Source organism: Lycorma delicatula, chromosome 10 (genome assembly GCF_047948215.1).
Source record: "Lycorma delicatula isolate Av1 chromosome 10, ASM4794821v1, whole genome shotgun sequence".
Lineage (NCBI taxonomy): Eukaryota > Metazoa > Arthropoda > Insecta > Hemiptera > Fulgoridae > Lycorma > Lycorma delicatula.
In genome coordinates, this window is record NC_134464.1 from 96,917,515 (window position 1) to 96,930,783 (window position 13,269).

At 28.2% G+C, this 13,269-nt stretch overlaps 1 protein-coding gene across 4 annotated transcripts in view; it reads left to right on the top strand.

Annotated features, from left to right (window-relative positions):
* Nucleotides 1–13,269, top strand: part of LOC142331788 (uncharacterized) — an 86,909-nt gene that overhangs the window by 16,491 nt on the left and 57,149 nt on the right. For 3 of the 4 annotated variants that reach the window (XM_075377899.1, XM_075377902.1, XM_075377898.1), the window contains exon 3: nucleotides 8,173–8,410. In XM_075377899.1, coding sequence (XP_075234014.1) covers nucleotides 8,228–8,410 — 183 coding nt within the window. In that variant the 5' untranslated portion in view covers nucleotides 8,173–8,227. Of the gene's footprint in view, nucleotides 1–5,828; nucleotides 5,935–8,172; nucleotides 8,411–13,269 lie in introns of those variants that run through there. The other variant, XM_075377901.1, reaches the window with a different exon arrangement.

A 13,269-nucleotide genomic window follows, 5' to 3' on the forward strand; every position in this document is an offset into this window, starting at 1 on the left:
AAATTTAACAGTTAATTGAAATAAAAGAAAAAATTATAATTGTAAAATAATAATAATAAAAAAAGTTGATTAAAAACTATGAAGCATTATTTTAGATAATCCCAGTAGAGAGTCAAAAAGTATTTTGAACTACTATAACATCCACTTAGATTGCCCACCATGACTTAACTTGTGGCCATTACATAAGTTGGGTAAGGTAAAGATTTATTCCTAAGAAGACAGGGAAAGATTAACCCTTTAACCAATCAAAGAATTATTCTCTTCCTTGAGCAGCATTTTAGAAGAAAGGAAATGTTTTATTGTTTTTATGGTGAAAAATAATTTTGTAAGATTATTACTTATATGGCTTCATTTATGGGTAATTTATTTTTCATTTTTTATTGTTGGTTATTTTTCACAGATTGAGATTTTTTTGGTGTTTTTGAAACAGATCCACTAGTATTTTATCCTTCAAATTAACATCATTCGCTTAGATCTTCATAATAACTTGTTTCCCTTTATTTTTCCTGTTTAGCCTTCGGTAATTGCCGTTCAGATAATACTTCAAAGGATGAATGAGGATGATATGTATGAGTGTAAATGATGTGTAGTCTTGTGCAGTCTCAGTTCGACCACTCCTGAGATGTGTTGTTAATTGAAACCTAACCACTAAAGAACACCGGTATTCATGATGGAGTATTCAAATCCGTGTAAAATTAACCGACTTTACTAGGAATTGAATGCTGGAACTCTTGACTTCCAAATCAGTTGATTTGGGTTCACCACTAGACCAACTTGGTGGGTTAAACTTGTTGAAACTACTTGTTTGTATTACAGTGGATTTTTCATCTTAACTACTTTACAAATAATGGGTTAATAAAACAAAGTGATAGGCCTTCCTTCAGTGCAGTAACAAAAATCAGTTGGTGCAGTATTTTTTATTTAAATTATTCTTCTGGGGTTACATATTGATTGATTTTGAAATGGAAAGGTTATATGTAATTCTTTATAATACATTTTATATTGTTCTCATTTATTAGGTCTCTTTAATTTTGTTAGAGAAAATTTATAAGGTAAATAAGAAATAAATCTAGTTGTGCTTTTTTATTGGCTTAGGTAGTATTCTGATGTTCATTTTTCATTTTAACTATTTAATTTTCTAACTAACTTAAGTTAAATGTATAAATGGCAATTCTTTGAACTGGACTTGATTACTAACTGTTTTGTTCTTTTGATTTCAAGGACTCGTCATTCATAGGTGAATCAGGCTTGCAATGATTCTAATTTAGTTTAGATACACTTAATGCATTTATTTTGATCTCTTTAAGTTTACATATCATTTGCATTTTTTATAAATGTAAGCAATTAGTAAAAAAAGTTAATCTATTTTCACAATGATGCATTTCATTCAAGATTCATTCATCTGCCAGCCAAATTAAATTTATAGGTAATATTATTGGGCATCAATCAGTTTTTATTAATATGTTTAGATCAGTTTGATTTCTGTATTGATTAATTTGGTGACATAAAAGTATTTCACTTGCATCAAGAATTTAGTATAAAATAAGTGAATAAGTGAATTTTACTTTTTTTCTTCAGATTATTCTAGTAAAGCAGGAATAATTTGGTGGTTATGTGTAACAGAAAAGAATCTGATTATCTGTAGTAATTATACATGTATCTAAACAAAGTAGTTGTGTGAATTTATTTTTCGATGTACTCTATTCAGTTGAAAATAGTAGCTATTAAAGTTGAAGCTTTTTACTGATTGATTTAAATTGTGTGTTGTAAGATTGCTTGAGACTTTGATGCTGAGAATTCAGATCTGTTTATTTTAGTTTGCTTAGATTAACTATAGGTTTTACATGTTGAGCTATCAATTTAAGTATGCAGTTTTGGAAACATATTTTTCATGATTATTTCATTAGGCTTTGGCATTTTTTTTTAGACATTGCAACCAGTTTTAAGTTTATACATAAATCGGTTATTTTATTTCTGGGTGTTTTTGTGATAGATCTGAATTATCAGTCATTTCCTTGTGAAATACAAAACTTCTGTAATTGAAATTCAATTTTTTTTTTTTGCGTATATCTTATGGTGTAATGTACTTACAAGGTTAGAATGTTAATCTTTGAAAAGTACTTTTATATTATATATGTTAATATTATGACATTTTTTTACTACCAGTTTAAAGGATAGGCTAGTACTTAGAATTAAACGACTTAAGAGAATACTTAGATTAAGAAGCACCCTAACTTGATAGGGGTAGGCAGTTTAAGGGAATAACTTGGTTATTCCCTACGTCTGGAACTGCCTTAATTTCTTGTGTAATTTGTCAGAGTGTTTTGTGTTATAATTTTACATGGAAATGATATTAACTTTCCAATTTCATTTTACTCAAATTCCCTTTTTAAAAGGATTCATATATTTTTCTACTTTTTAAAGTTAAATCGAGTCACATTCATAAACTACCAAAAAAAATTAATCTTTTAAAAAATCAAATTTTCCCACCCCAAGTTCCAGCCTTATTTGTTTTAATCAAAATTTTTCTCTGGTGTGTTCTAGGTAGTTTTCCTACCTTTTCTTAATTGTTTTGTTCTTATTCACTTCAGTCATTATGTCTTCATTATTTCTTTGTCATTCTCTTAATTTTCGCTAATTTCCATTTTGCCCATATTTTAAAAGCCTCCAACCCTTCTTTATCCCTTTTAATCCTTTAAATATAGAGAATCTATACAGAACTGTGCCTTTGCACATGGCTGCTTTCCTGGGCTTGTTATTTATTTGAACATAATTTTATTCCCGCTGCCTGTATTCACCTGTCATCTAGCTGATAACTATCTAGTGTATATGTAATCCTTTCAAAAAAGTGTTGGCAAAATTTTAAAGCTATGTAAGTTTAACTTTTATAACTAGAATGGGATTAAAAAATGTAAGTAAACAACACATTGACCTGAACCCAAATTTTTATCAGTATAAGAAGTCAATTATATTGCAATTCAGTCATTTTTAAACCGGTAGAAACTACAATAAATTTGTTACAAGACCAAAAAAAAAGTTTTAACGATATATTATAATTTTTTTTTTTGGCAGGAAAATAATTTTGCATTATAAAGTATAAAAAATATTAAAATGTTCACAAAATGTATGATAAAAATAAAAGATTATAAAATCAACTTTATTATTTTATTATTGATATGATATTCAACTTCATTAGTTTGTTATTATTGTCATCATTTGTATATATAGTAATGAACTGGCAGCAGATGTGTCAGACTTGGGGTAAAGTGTATAAAATTTACATTACATAAATATCACATAATAATATATACACTTATAATATTATATATCACATAATAATATATTATATAAAGCCATTGTAATTGTAAGTTTTAAATGAACAAAAAATTAAATAAACATAATTTTATAACAGGAAAGTAATTTCTAAATAGGCTCAGTTTAAGAGTGTAAAGCTGTAGGGTATTGCATGATCTATATAAAAAATTGTATTTGAATAATCTTTCATTTTCAGACTATGAATTTATTGTTTCATAAATATAAATATTTATATAGTATAAATTTATTATTAATATCGTTATAAAATTTGTAATAAAAAACCCATTTTTCCCCTACTTTATTTGTATATAGATAACATAGTGAATCACATACTAATTATTTTTGGAATAATGAAATTATGGTTCCTTTCTGTAGATCATTAAATGTTTGATAAATACAAGTGGAAATGCGTAGCAGTTTTAATAAATATTCCAAGAAAGGATTTATTAAAGAAAGTAATTCATTTGTTAAAGAAAATATGAATTTTTTTATTTTTATTGTAAACTAAACTAAATTTCATTTCTCTCTTTTCTTGAAATAAAAGAGAGAAACTTCACATGTTTATTTCAGTCCATGGTTTTATAAAAAATTAATTTTTCTTTTTACCTCATATTTATTTGACAATAATTTACATTTTAGATAACAAAATAATATATTATAGGATGAAAAACACTGGAAATATGAAATACTAAAGAAATAAATCTTTCTTGTTATGGAAGCATTAATGCTAATTGCTTTGGCTGAATTGGTCCATCCATTTCAGTCTTTGGTTAATTATTTTAATTTAATTTCAATAACACATGTATTTGAAAAGTTGTCTTATACAAATACTAAAATACTTGCTATTAAAATTATTGCTAATTAAAATATTTGCTCTTTATAATTGTTGGTGTGTGTGTGCGTGTGTGCTTGTGTGTGTGTACTCAGCCACGTGATGAGAACTACAGTTTCCCATACATTCTTGGCAGCTTGTCAGTAAGAAGATTAAAGTTGGTTTCAGCCATTGGCATTTTATTTTTTTTATCAAATTCTTGAATTTCTAAGATGCTACTCTCTAGATCTTATGGATGTTTGGGGTTGTAAGTTGTGCAGTTTGTTCAGTTTCTGTTCTCTGAGAAGATTATTACTAAATTTTGAGGAGCAGCTGAAATATAATACACCCTGAAAGATTATCAGAGAACAAATTGTCGCACAAAGTGCCATCTTGTTAATTTCATTTCTCTATTATTAATATTCCAAAACTCACTTATCCATACCCTCTCATTTTTTCAGTTGCCATTTTATGCAGTTGAGTACTCCTGCTATATTAATGTGTCTAAAACAAATGGTGAATGATTTTTTTAATAGCAGAAAATGTGAATGCTTGTGACATTCATTGTAGTTTAAAATCTGTTTATAATGAAACTGTTGTTCGAAGTACTGTGAGTAGGTGGGGAATAAAATTTTGCGCATCAGAAGCTCGTAAAGTGAATATTGAGAATGTGCCTTACAGTAGTTGACCATTTTGAGTGATTGATGAGAACACCAAAAGTAGATAGAAATTGATTTCAGGTGACCATCGTATCACACTACAGTGCCTTAGGAAGCATGTGTTCAATTCTTGGAGCCAATAATTCTGCTGCATGATACATACTTTGCGTGCAACAATTGAAGCTCTTGTGGAGTAGAAATTTGAATCTACTCCATATCCCCACATTCTCCAGATTTGCCCCCTTCAATTTTCATTTTGTTCTGCTATTAAAGGGGAGTTCATTTCACCATAGTGATGAACTGAAGGACGCAATGAGTCATGGATCAAAGAAAGACTGCCATTACTCTTCATTGTTGAAATAAGAAAATGGTTCACTGTTGTGAGAAATGTATAGCTAACTGGTGACTACATTGAGAAAGATTAAGTTTTTGTTGCAAGTAAAACACACTTTTATGCCATATTTGTTTCATTTGACCATCTCTTTTTGTTTCCGAGTTATTCTACCATTATTCCACTCCATGTAGTAATGATTTGGAATTGCTTCATAAGTACAGTTTTCTTCTTCATAATGTTAAAATTGTTTACTCAAATTGTATAATTTTTTTTCTTGTAATAATACTTAGTATAACAATAGCAGTATTGCATGTTATTGCCTGTATAGGAAATAGGTTTATTATATTTTTTTTATAAATGTTTATACATAGTTAAATTTATACGTATAGTAATATATGATCGACATGATTACACATTTATAATTGATAATTATTATAATAATATAATTGTTACAGTTATTGCGTTAAAGCAAATTTTCTTTAGAATACTGAACTACATAATATTATCTTAATTTGTTTATACTTTTTTAATAAAAATAGTAGTGGTGCATGAAATTGCATTCAATTTACTTAATTATTATTCATTATTTGCATTTGTTTTTAGGTTTTTTTTTAATTTCATTATTATGTATTATAATATTTTTCTATGCGCTTAAGTTTTCTTTGAATATTATTACATTCCTTGGTTGATAGTTTTAATTATTTTATTTGTCTTTTTTCATATGTATTTTGTGAATGTGTTTAGTACTAGCTGAGTAATTTATAATTTCTGTAACTTTTCTTTGTATTAAGCCAGTTTATAATCATTTAATTTAAGTAAGAAAATGTTTGATTGCATATACCTATTTATTTGTTTTTATTTTTTACTTTATATTTTTTTAATGGATCTTCAGTCATTTGATTACTTTGAACAAATGACTAAAATAATGTAAGGAGTTGGATTTTGAAAAATAAAAAGAATGTATAGTAATAAACTCTTGTTGACAACGTGCTTTTCTAAACTGGTTCCTATCCATCACTTATGTAATATGTAGCTAGCTGGCTTCAGTTTTAATTTGGTTAGATAAATCTTTAGCATTGTTTTGATTGATTTGTAGGTTTCCCCAAATTCTTCAACTAATTGGATTTCTGTTGATTTTTGGCATTAGACTGTTCGTTGGTTGAATAGAATTTACATGTTGCTTCTTTTGATCTCACTAGGACATAATAACACCATTCTGAATGGTAGCTGCGAGATATTGTCAGATCTATTAGTAGTGAATTATAAGTAATTTGCATGGACCTTTTTGCTGTCTATTTCCTGTGTAGGATTACAAGTGCAAATTCTCCACACCATATTTAACACATATATTTATAAATAAATTTTTTGTATTTATTGATTAAAATCCTTAGCAATTGGAAAACCTTAAAAACGATTACAGTCTATTTTTTGATGGTGTTTCAAAACAGTAGTATTAAATGGCCATTTAGATATAAAATTCACAAAATTCTACCTCTTTTGTAAATCATTATTTTATAAATTAAATAGGATATTTTTTCATTGATTGATGTTTGTTATATGGTTATTTAGGATTTATTTATGATTAAGGTAGTTTCCATCTAAATATGTATACAAATTGATTTTATTTATGTTTTATTACATTGTAGTTTTATTTATTTATTTTTTAATTGTTATATTTATGTTACTGTAATTTACTGATGTTTATTTGTTACTTTTGTTAGTCTTTGTATAAATATAAAAACTTGTTTTTGTGCTATGTATATTTGTAGTTTACTTAGCCTAGCTCCTCTTTATATGTATTAATCAGTCTATTAAGTAATATTTATCTAGTTTCAAATGCTTGTGGGTTACCTTTTTATTAATGTTTTAATAAACATAATTTGTAGTTTCTTTTGTTCTAATGTGAATGAAAAAGGCTCTTCCAAATATTTGAAAAGGGTCTTCCAATGAATGATGGTTGGTCCAATGACCAAAGGGTCCAATGAAAAAGCTCTTCCAAATATTTTACAGAGCCATTGACCTAAAATTCAGTAATCCAAAGTCCAAGATTTTTATTCTTATTGAGTATGTTCTGCAAGTTTGATTCTTGGAAATCGTGTGAATTTTGGATTATAAAAGGTTTAAATTTATTAAGTTGTACATTTTAATTTCCTGAATCAAATAAACCACATTCAAATAAAATTACAGCTGAATTGAAAGTTTCAAACCTATAATCTGTTTACTCGTCCGGTTAAACTGACATTTATTGTTTAGTTTACTCACAGCATAGATAATCCATTTGCTTAGAAAAAAATCAAAAAATCTGTTAGTTCAATTCTTATAATAGCCAAATATTGAAATAACATTTATTTTCATAACTTTATCATGATAATCGGGATGAGGGTAAATTGCACTTATGAATTTAATCCTTTACTGAACCAATTTTCATATGTTTATTTTTAGTTTTATTTATTATAAATAAATAAATAGGCCAGATGAAAATTTATTAATTTTTTTTTACCTAAGAAGTTAGATAATAATGTTGTGTTAACTTTACTATATTGTGAAATGAGGTGATCAGGTGAAGATTTGTTCAGAAAGTATTTAAACTTAGCCTTTGATTACTAGTTTATGTGAGCAAAGATGTTGGGTAAGACCTAAATAGGGGAGTAGATCTCTTGTCTGTAGCCATTAAATGATGCCAGAGGTACAGTTACCGATATGAGTTTCTTAGGGGGAAAGATCTCATTTTTATTTCAATATTTTGTGTAGTTGTTTGCTGCTTACTCAAAGGAGAAACAATTCTAATTTTTATTGTTATTAAACTATCACTCTATTTACTATTTGGGGTTCAGTGAAAAGAAAAAAATTGTCCTACCTGTTTAACTTTTAAAATGTTTAATTTGTTTTTTTATGTGTAGTATCTGTGGTAATGTTAGTTAATTCAAGTATGAGCAGGTATTTTGTGCTAAGTATTTCTTTCTTTCTGTTACATAGTGTGCATGTGTCCTTTATAATGTGATATTAATTTTAATAACAGTTTATTTTCACTGGTGCACTTTTTTTTGTTTCAGATATAAATTTGTAATTTTTAATTTATTTTTACATATAAAGTATTTGTAATATAGTATGGCGGCTGATCATTTTTGCTTAAGATGGAACAATTATCAAAGCAATATGGTTACAGAATTGGACACATTAAGAAGTGAAGAACATTTAGTTGATGTAACATTATCTTGTGAAGGTCAAAAATTTAGGGCACATAAAGTTATTTTATCGGCATGCAGTGCATATTTTAGAAATGTTTTTAAGGTAATTAATATTAGTTTTTCAAAACTTTTTAAATAACAATTATTTATCTTGTAACCTTGGTTTTTTGTTAGGTTTCTGTAATTTTTTTTCATTAGATAAGAGTACTAGGTTTAATATTTTAGTTACTAACACAACATCTGTATGCTTTTCTCATTTCTAAGTAAGTAATAAACCAGAATGGATGTTATACTCGAGAAATCCCAGTAATTCTATTTAAGATTTGTTGGATTTAATTTTTATTAATATATGATGAGCCATCAACCTTTAAACATTTATGGGAATTCATACTTCAGGAACTTTATAGGAATTCACACATTTTAGATATGTTTCTTATCGCATGTAATTAGAAACAAAAGTCAGTTAGGTTCAGATCAAACATGCATACTTAAATTTTTCTGAGCTTTGGTAAAATCTCAGATGGATTACATTTCAGTGGTTTATTACTTTGACAAATAAATAGGAATCAGGATGTTCGATCTCTGTGTAACAACTTTCTTTTAATTGTTACTGGTAAATTCTGATATAGCTCTGTATTAATTGCATAAATAGATAATAGTGAATCTTGTAACTGGCTATTACAGTATCTACATAATAATAACTTATACTTGTCAACAACTGCAATATCTATGTATTGCTATTTGTAGGATAAATATATAATTACTACTTGTAGGAGAGGCTTAATGACTGTTTTTCTTAGAGCCCTAATGAGTGATTGAGCTCAGCTTGTATTTTCTACACTGTGTCTCAAACTATCTGATAAATTCTCCACGATTTTTATCACTGATAGAAGCAGGGTGATTCCACTGTATATTCCTTTCTGGTCAGTCACAGAGTTTACTTGTCCAGTTTACTTCATTTGTGCAAGATATTACTGCTGAATTGTATTTTGAGGTTATAGATTTTCATCATGTCAGAAGTACGATTTTGCCGTATTCTGATGTTCTTTGATTTAATAAGTGTTCTTTTAGGATTATCAGATATATTCACTACTTATCCATTAATCGTCCAAGATTCACGCATTATTCTTTTTTATTAACTGCTGCAATACATGTTTCAGTTTTTGCTTGGTTTCTAGCCATGTAGTAATTCCAGGCAATAAAAGAGCCAATGTAGTCATTCAGGAAGCTTAGACTGGACAATCATTGTCAAGCATCCATTTTATTTATGTATGCTTTGTGAGACATTTTTGAAAGCAGCATGGTAAGGTATAAATTGTTTGCAATAAGCTGTACTACATGAAAGCTAGTAAGGCTAGTTCTATGGTATAGAAACCCTGAGAGTGAAACATTTGTTGTAAAGTGGTCCACTGACATTTTGATTGAGATTCACCAGCCTAGTGAATTGATTTCTCGTGAAATTTAATTTGTATATTTTACATATTTACTTTTTCCTTATTTCTTTTATTACTTTTTAGGATTTATTTTTATGATTGATGGATTTTTATAACCGTTATGGTTTAATTCATTCTGCTGTTGTTAGAGTGTCTTTTTAACCTCAGCATTATTTTCATTTTCTGTATGTAGTACTTAAAATATTTGATTGTGTTCTTTTAAATCAAGTTTGTTACTCCTTTTCCAAAAATTTGCATAAGAGTAATATTGTTAATCTGTAGATTGACTTTTTTTTATTACGGCTTTCAGTTGGTAATAATCTATTCATTTGTTTGCCTGTAAAAAACGTCTACAGTCAAAGCAGCAATCCATTGTTTTTAGTTTCTAGGACACTTGGACCCTTTGTAATGAGTTCTTTCTCTGTTATCTGTTTGTATCTAGCGAGAGTTTGTAGCCAGAGTTGTAGTTTGTGATAAATTTTCTTTAGGCGTATGAAACTTGCTCCAGTGTCTTTAAAGTGGAATGTTTTTCAACAGATCAAAACTGTTGAATGATCCATGCTTATAGGTAAGCCAAGATTGATGAAATTGCTGTGTGTTTACGTATAAACCACGACTGAATTAACTCATTCAAATTATCAATTTTTCAAAAAATCTGTGTTCATTAGGTTTTATATGAAAGACATACAGTAACATAATTGTCTAGAATAAAAAAAAAATTATGAAGCTGAGGAGAACTATTTCTAACATGGTTTGATGAGATATGAATTCATTACTTTGAAACTGAGAGTAAGTTTTTGAATAAAAAGAAGAGCAATTAACTGAGTAATTCCTCCAAATGAAGAAAATGTGTCTCTGCTTGCATGTATTTCTTATTACAGACACAGTTAAGCACTGATTTTTAATTAACTTGATATCATAGTAATAGAGATAAACTATTCTTTATGATTTGGTGTTCATTTGTCAATATTTCAAGATATAATCATATTACTTCCCACAAAGTGAAGTCCATTACACTAATTGTCACAATAGTATCAGCTGCAGCTTACAAACCACTTAGTGGAAAAATAAATTTGAGCTTATAATGCATTAAACCTTTTTCTTTTCTTCTTTATTTTAGAGAGTTTCAGTTTATTTGGAAAAAACACTGGTAGAATTAATTAATTTATAAATTAATTTTATTAATTAATTTATAGTGAATTTATGAATGTAAAGTACCACGTTTTTTCCCCTTCATTTCATGTAGTTTTAATTTTCAATAACTTTATTAATAGATTGTGTAAAAAGTTGGTAATTTTTTTCTAGATTTAACTAACTACTAATATTACTATACTAATATTTTTAGTATTAATTAATACTATAGTATAATTAATAGTATAATACTAGTAACAGTATTAATTAATACTATAGTATTATCAGTTTTTTTAGTATTAATTTTTTTAATATTTAAAAACAAATTTCTGTTGGTTAATTTTAATATGGTGGTAATTTTAGAAAAAAGTGCTATTACAGCTAAGAGTAAAGATAGATTTTCTTTTGCCTTGAACTATTTGTTTTAAGAACAGTATATTCTTAACAGTATTATTCTTAACAGTATTCTTAACTTGTAAACAAGTTGTGAAAGAAAGAATAATTTCTATTAAATCGATTGGGAATTTTGACTTACTAGAAAAGAATACAGCTGCTTCTCAGTTCAACGAAGTAAAATAACTACAGTATTCTATTCTTTATATCCAGACAACTACAATCTACAAGTATTCCATATTTAGTTATTGCAGAAAAATGACTGAGCCCTTTCCTACCTACCATTGTAGAAGATTCCACTCATATGAATAGACATTCTTTCCTTCACAATTTTTCTATACATTCAATGTTGGTTGCAGTTATGTATGTATCATAATATTGGGGGTTAAAACATGTAGTTCAGTGCAGAAAACAAAAAATCTAATTTTTTTCTTAGAGTTGAATGGCAATATTTTTTGTTAAATGGCCTCATACTGGAATGGACCATAAACAAATTTCAACAAATTTTTAAACAATAGATAAATCTTAGTTGTTAAAGTAATATAAATTCAAGTTTAGTTTTATTTGTATAATTTATTAATGAAACTTAAATCGTGATATTACTTTAACAAAAATAGGGTACTTTTTATCCTTCCTTTCCTGTTGTATCTAATGGTTTTCTTCAGACTCTGGAAAGATTGATAGAGAACAAGCCTTAATATGCATAAAGCTTAGTTTTTCTACAAAGTATTTGTAAGATGTATAACATACGAGGTGTGTTCAAAAAGTAACAATTTTGAAATTTCACTGGTTGTATTAGTCCGATTCTTGTTTTTTTTTTTGTATTTGTAAACATGTCTGAATAGTATCTGTACAATTTTTAGCCATATTGATTGTTTAGTCTGTTGTCAGCTATCAGAAGGATAACATGTGTTTTTGTACGATTTGTGATTTTTTATTTGTATAAATAATGGATCAGAGAAACTGTATTAAATTTTGCTATAAGAATGGAATACAGTGTAGCAATGTCTTAAAAATGTTAAATACTGCTTTTGGTGAGTGCTATGAGTAAAGTAAGGGTTTACGAGTGGTATAAGCATTTCCAAGAAGGTTGTGAAGACGTTGAAGATGACAAGCACCCCGGACATCCCAGTACATCAACAACCGATGAAAGCATGGAAAAAGTGAAAGAAATTATTATATTATGAATGATTGCCGAATCAGAATCAGAGAAGTCGCTGATGATGTTGGGATATCAATTGGTTCATGACATGAAATTTTTTTGGATGTTTTGGGTATGAAACATGTGACAGCAAAAGTTGTTCTGAAGTTGTTGAATTTAGAACAAAAACAGCAGAGTATGGAAGTTGCTCAGGAGTTGTTAATTGAAGTCAACAACGATGCAGAACTACTGAAACGTGTCACAACAGTTGATAAAACATGGGTTTATGGACATGATGTTGGAACTACGGCTCAATCATCCCAGTGGAGGTATTCTGGATCACCAAGACTGAAAATAACTCGACAAGTACGATTGAATGTGTGAAGGTTATGCTCACTGTGTTCTTCGATTTTAATGGCATAGTGCATCATGAGAGTTCGTGCCACAAGGTCAAACAATCAATAAGGAGTATTTCCTCCTTATTGACACCAGTTATTACCAGTTGGACACAGTGTTACCTTCAGTTTAACACTGATTGTGTGAAGAAGTTTGAATAAAAACGCCCGAATTTGTGGTGAAACAATTCATGACTTTTGCACTAAGATAATGCACCTGCTCACACTTCATTGCTTGTTCGTCAATTTTTAACCAAAAACAACACTGTAATGATACCCCAGCCGCCATATTTACCAGGCCCCGTGTGACTTTTTTGTATTCCTAAAGAGAACCTTAAAGGGTCGTCGTTTTACAAGCATAGATGAGATTAAAAGTGAATAGTGAAAGAGCTAAACATTATTCCAAAGATCGAATTCCAAAAGTGTTTCGGGGATTGGAAAAAGCGCTAGCATAATTGTATAATATCTA